Source organism: Canis lupus, chromosome 17 (assembly GCF_003254725.2).
Source record: "Canis lupus dingo isolate Sandy chromosome 17, ASM325472v2, whole genome shotgun sequence".
Taxonomy (NCBI): domain Eukaryota; kingdom Metazoa; phylum Chordata; class Mammalia; order Carnivora; family Canidae; genus Canis; species Canis lupus.
The window spans coordinates 5,950,073-5,955,922 of record NC_064259.1 but is presented as its reverse complement, the minus strand read 5'-3'; the positions used below and the strand labels follow the sequence as shown (position 1 = coordinate 5,955,922).

The 5,850-nt window shown below is 54.0% G+C and overlaps 1 protein-coding gene across 1 annotated transcript; it reads right to left on the bottom strand.

The window, feature by feature from the left end:
- Positions 1-911: 911 nt before the first annotated feature.
- ID2 (inhibitor of DNA binding 2) lies at positions 912-3,348 on the bottom strand. The gene is made up of 3 exons (XM_025454739.3): positions 2,878-3,348; positions 2,465-2,528; positions 912-1,676 (listed from the first exon to the last, which is right to left on the bottom strand). Exons 1-2 carry the CDS (start codon positions 3,223-3,225, stop codon positions 2,472-2,474), a joined length of 405 nt encoding a protein of 134 aa, XP_025310524.3. The 5' UTR covers positions 3,226-3,348; the 3' UTR covers positions 912-1,676; positions 2,465-2,471.
- Between the last annotated feature and the right edge of the window lie 2,502 nt (positions 3,349-5,850).

Sequence of the window (5,850 nt, the reverse complement as noted above, 5' to 3'; positions counted from 1 at the left end):
CATCCCCACCCGCCCGCCCTCCCCACCTTCCTTCTCGGGTTCCCATCCACCTCGGACCAGCCTTCCAGAACCTCCCACCCAAGGAAGGGGGCTTCCCGGTTGGGGGTACGTGCACACGTGTGCATTTTAAACACGCACCCACGTTCAGGGCGCGTCTGGAAGCGGGGTCCCAAAGCCGCCAGGTGAGGGCCACAGTGGAGAGCGCTGCTCCTTCTCCCCGAGACCTGAAAGGCCTGCCCCCTCTCCCTCCCTCTGTCCCTTCCCTGGGCAGTCAGTCCGGGTGCAGTCAAGGGTGAAGGGCGACTTCACAGCCACCTGTCTTGGAAAGTGGGCTCCGCCCAAGCCCTGTCTCCTCTCCGGTGAGCTACAGGTGGAGGAGGTACCGGCCGGCTCAGGGCCACAGCACAGCTGTAATCCCCACGGAGCACTCGGGAACACCCAGGGGTCTCTTCAGCCCTTGCCCTGCATCTTTGAAATCCTGTCCCGAACCGTGGAGGACATACTCCTTCTGGTTGACAAGCAGTGTCATACACTCCAAAAGGGTCTCAGCACCTACTCAGGCCAAGTAGTCCTTCCAGACTCTGCAGTTATTTTGGATGACCTAGGAGTCACTGCCGCAGCAGTTTCTTGGTTTAAAACTCAGCCCCCCCTCCCAAGGCACAGAACTAGTATTTCCCTGCAGGACTTAAGAGAAACTTCTGTTTACAGCCCTCCCAGCCGGGCCAGCCCTCCTGAAACGCTAGCAGCAGCCCTTTGCCCCCAAGTGTGCGCCACCGACCGCGCATCTGATAAGCAGTTTGCCTGCATAGAAGTTCTAAGGCTGAGGAGGTGGTCAAGGGATGCAGAAAGGGTTAAATTAAGGGAGGCGAGAGAGAGAAAGAGATCTTAAAAACCATTCAGGATTCAAGGTATTGACTTCAGACATGTTTATTATAATCTTATACAGTCTACATAAATTTGAACTTGTATTTATTTGGGTTCAGTTATAACATAGCAGAATAAAAATCAAAGCACTGGTCCTCTGAAATAAAGCAGGCAATCACCATTCAATAAACACACGATTTATTTTGTATAAAAGGGTTAAGTTTACAACTAAACTTTTATAAAAAGTTTAGCATGAATAAGTACATCATTACACTTTGTATGCAGAAATACACATCTCTGCCACTATACAAGAAAACTCTAATTAAAGAGTTCACAAGGTTTCACTCCATATATATATATATTTATATATAAATATATACACAGCATTCAGTAGGCTTGCGTCAAAAAGGTAATTTCTGACCAAAAGACTTCATTTAAGTAACTGAATACTGGATCCTTCTGGTATTCACGCTCCACCTTTGAAAAAAGGCAAAGTCTGCTTAAATTGGGAAATTCCTTGTGATTTTAACGTTTTTCGCTCCCCATGGTGGGAATAGTATATAAAGAAAACCTTCCAACTGCAGAAAGGGCATTTAAAAGTCTTTTTCATAAATAACTAATATCACAGTCCAGGTCAGAGAACACCCTGGGGAAGATGATCATTCTTAGTTTTCCTTCCATTTTTTTTTTAAAAAGGTCCATTCAACTTGTTGTTCTCCTTGTGAAATGGTCGAAAAATAAGAAGTTCAGCGCCTTAAAAGATCCTGTGGATTCGTTGTTGTTGTGCAAAGAAAAAGAAAAGTCACGAACACCTGCAAAAGATTGGGGGAGAGGCATGTTTTAGGAGAATGGAACCTAAGGGCAGAGGCGGGCAGACTGGCGCCGGGAGGAAGCCGCAGTTTGAACATTTAACCACCAAACACTCAAAGATTGGGCAAACCCTGGCGTCCAGATGCAACACACACACTCGGCCTCGACAGCGAAAATTAAACATTAAAATAGCAGAGACTCCAGGGAAAAACTTCCCAACGCAATCTCCTATTTGGATCTCCAACAGCACTGCTCACAGGCGCCAGTCTGCTTCTTGTAACAATTATTTGATTGAAAACAGCCCTTTAGTGAACAGATAGGGAAGTCGGATCCCACATCACAGGGGCTGGGGCGCTTGGCCCGGCGAACCTCGGAGGGCTTACAGCGTTGGGGAAGGAGGAGCTCTACGGAATTTGCGGTGATAAGATTAATTAGACGGAGGTTAGTACCTCGTAGTACCGGAGCAGCAGCAGGGGAGAGCCAGGGCATAACGTGTGGCACAGCAAGCCGACGCACATTTCCCTCTGCCACCTTCGTAGTAAGCGGCTGGTATTTTTTCTTTTTTAAAGGAGAAGAAGGAATGCTCTGTGATCTCGAGGAGCCAGAGCTGGGAGCCCCTTCCTTCGGAGGGTACCCAGACAATGTACTACGGGCAACACAACTAAGTACACAGTCCTCGACTAAACCCCCAAATTTTGCAGATACACAAGTCCCCCCAGCCACACACACACATGAACACACACACTCCAAGCGGCAGTTTACCAAGGGGAGGCACGAGCAAAACACTCACCATTTATTCAGCCACAGAGCGCTTTGCTGTCATTTGACATTAACTCAGAAGGGAATTCAGAAGCCTGCGAGAGAAAGGGGGATAAAAGGCGATGTTAGACCATCTTAAGGAGAAACGGCCCCCGTCCTTTTTTTTTCTTTCTTTTTTTGAGCAGCAACTTAAAACAGCAACTTTCGTTCAACACGTTTATGCTACAATTCAGAATCAAAGGCAGATGCATTAACGTGTCAGAACTTATCAGCAATTTCACGCACGACTCAATCTATAGCAGATCTTTTTTTCTTTTTTCTTTTTTCGCCCTAAAAGTTAATTAGCTCATCTGGAAGTCCCGGACTGGGACTGCGGCGGTCTGGACCACGGGCCTGCTGGGGGGTGGGGTGGGGGGTGGCGGGGGGGGGGGGGGCAGGTCTCACCTGCAAGGACAGGATGCTGATGTCCGTGTTGAGGGTGGTCAGCGGCGTCCGGGACGCCTGGCTCTGCCCAGGTCGCTGGTGGTGCAGGCTGACGATCGTGGGGTGCGAGTCCAGGGCGATCTGCAGGTCCAAGATGTAGTCGATGACGTGCTGCAGGATTTCCATCTTGCTCACCTTCTTGTTCTGGGGGATGCTGGGCACCAGCTCCTTGAGCTTGGAGTAGCAGTCGTTCATGTTGTACAGCAGGCTCATGGGGTCGTCCACCGGGGTTTTGCTCCGGGAGATGCCCAGGCCGTGGTCCGAAAGGCTGTTTTTCCTCACGGACCGCACTGGACTGAAGGCTTTCATGCTGACCGCGCGGGGGCACGGAGAGACCGGGAGGGAGCGGGCTGCCTCGGAGCTCAGGCCGCCGCCGCCTGCGGAGCTTCCTGCGCTCGGCACCGGGCTCGGCTCAGAATGAAGCCGGGAGCCCGGCGGGGCGGCTTTTATGGGGCCTCGCCGGGGGCCCACGATCCGGCTTCCCCGCGTCCCCATTGGCGGAGGGCGGCGCGTCCATCAGGCCGCGCGGGCGATCCGATTGGCGGGCGCGGGCGCGGGGCGGGCGCTCGGTCCTTCCGCGTTCGCAGCCAATCCCCGCGGAGTGGGCGGGGCGGGCGCGAGCCCAGCTGGGGTGGTAAATAGAGTACAGTAAGCGCGGGGCGGGAGGGGAGCGGAGGCCCGGGGAGGCGGAGGGGGGGGGGGGAGGGGAGGGGGCGGGGGCGGGCGGGCCGGCGGCCGGCGGGGGGGGACCCCGGGAGCCCACATGTGCATCTGCATTCCGATTCCCCGTGGTGAGCCCCTCGCCCTAGGGCGCCCCCGGAGCGGGCTCCGCGGCCCTAACACCACCGCCACGCGGCCGGGTTCTGCACGGCGCAGGGCAAGTCACCGTCCCCCCGCCACCCGCGGGGTGTCACCAGACAGCATTTCGGGAGAAAGTAAAAACGCACACGAGTTTGCCATCGACAGGAGAGACGTGCGTAGAGTCCGGGCTCTTAAGATCAGGCCAAGCGACGTCAGGACAGCACAAAACCCCCAACACCCACGCGCGCCCTCAGCGACAGGTTTGGTGTGGGATCGCGCAGCCCCCCCCCCCCTCCCCGAGCAAAGTCGGTAGAACCAGTACTTCTTGGAAACCGTGCTGAGCGCCGAGGAGGTCTGAGAAGGCAGGACGCTTCCAGGGTTCCCTTTCTGGAACAGGCACTGGCTATCAGAAGGATCCTATTAATCGGAAATCATTAGGGAAATTTGCATCCTGAGGCTGGATTTACATACACTGCCCTTGAGAGGCCGCGGGTCTGAGCCTCGCCGGGTGGGTGGCGAAGTAATGTGATTAATTATGCACAAATCCTGATTTCTGGGGTCACATTCCAGCACTTCACAGTAATTTTAAAGTTTTGTGAAAGGTAGGTGGCCCTAGCCGTTGACCGACATCTAAGCACTCTTAAAAAAAAGAAAAGAAAAAAGAAAAAAAACCTGTCGTGTATGAGGCTGGAAATCTGTTCAATCCTATTACTGGACGCAGTTTCACGTTTTGTTGTTTTTTTCCCCCCTTGTCTTCCCTCTGTAAGATCTTTAAAGAAATTATTTGGGCAGTCTGAAGTTTGCAGCCATTTACCTACACACTTTTCAGCGAATGCACGCAGAATTCTAGTTTAGCTGAAGACTTAACAGCAAATTAGTTGTGTTTTGAAAACTCCAGTCTCCCCCCCCCCCCCCAGAATACAGCAATCTAGAAAATGCGGGGGCCATGGGGGTATTTGTTAGCATCTTGTTTACTTGTCTCAGCCGTCACCTTCCCGGCAGTTTAAGAAGCAGGAAGGGGGCAGAAGAGGAGAAAAAGCAAAGCTGAATGATGGGGAACCTGCGTTCTGTGCTCGGATTCCTGATGAGTTTCTGAGCCGGCGGCCGGCGCGTCTCTGACACGGGCCGCGACCCAGGGCTCCCCTTGGGGGAGGCGCCGGGGAGTGCGGAGGCGGATGTCACTGTGAGAAAGCCACCCCTCTGCCTCGGAGGACGGAGGTGGATGGTTTCCTGACCAGCAGAGGAGTCTGCTGAGGGCCTGGCCCTGCAGAAGCTGCCTGCAGCTCTGCGCCTGAGTGTTCGATTAACCACCTCCCTCCTCCGATATTAACTCTGGAAATGATTTAATACCGAGTCCCCCACAGTTCGAGCTTTTTGATGTACTCTGTGCATGTGTTTCTGTCACATACGTGCCACAGTGGAACAGATTTTGTTTTGACACTATTTTGGTTCATGATGTTATACTTTGACTATTTTACAATAATAGCCAACGTAAACAAACATCTTTGGGATTCTCAAATTATTACTTGTGATTCTTGGACATTGCAGCCCTGCGATACTGACGCATTCCTAGCTTTTTCCAAGGACACCGTATGTTAACATCCGTGCCAGCCTCATTATCCCAGCAGCCAGGCTCCGGGCTGGTTCGTAATGAGCGGCGTGCCGTGTTCCTTGGGGGGCCCCCCCGCGAGGTTGAGCCCCCCGTGGTCGTGTGTGCCCCCGGAGGCGGTAAAACCGCTTCGCGGGGTGGAAGTTTTGTGCTTTCCTTCCCTGGCGGAGCCCAGTGGGCCCGTGCAGACCTCGACGGGCGCGCTACCCAGTTCTGCCTTCAGTTAAAGATCATGTTGGGGGGGGGGGGGGCCTGAGGACGCAGTAGAAGTTAGTGACCACGAGGAGGGAAAGGAGGCCCGATGGCCTCGTGCGTCGGTCTCCATCCGAAAGCCCGATGGATGGGAGTCACCTTTCAAGGGAGGTTCTCGTAGAGCAAGCACACGGAGCCGGGGCGTGTTCGGGGTGGGGGTACGGGCGCCGGGAAGCCTGTCTCTGTGGGTTCGCCTGCGAGGCCTCCCAAGTTCAAAGGGTCCCAGCTGCAGAGAGCGCCCCGGACCTGCAAGATGCGCGGGCGCGGGAAGG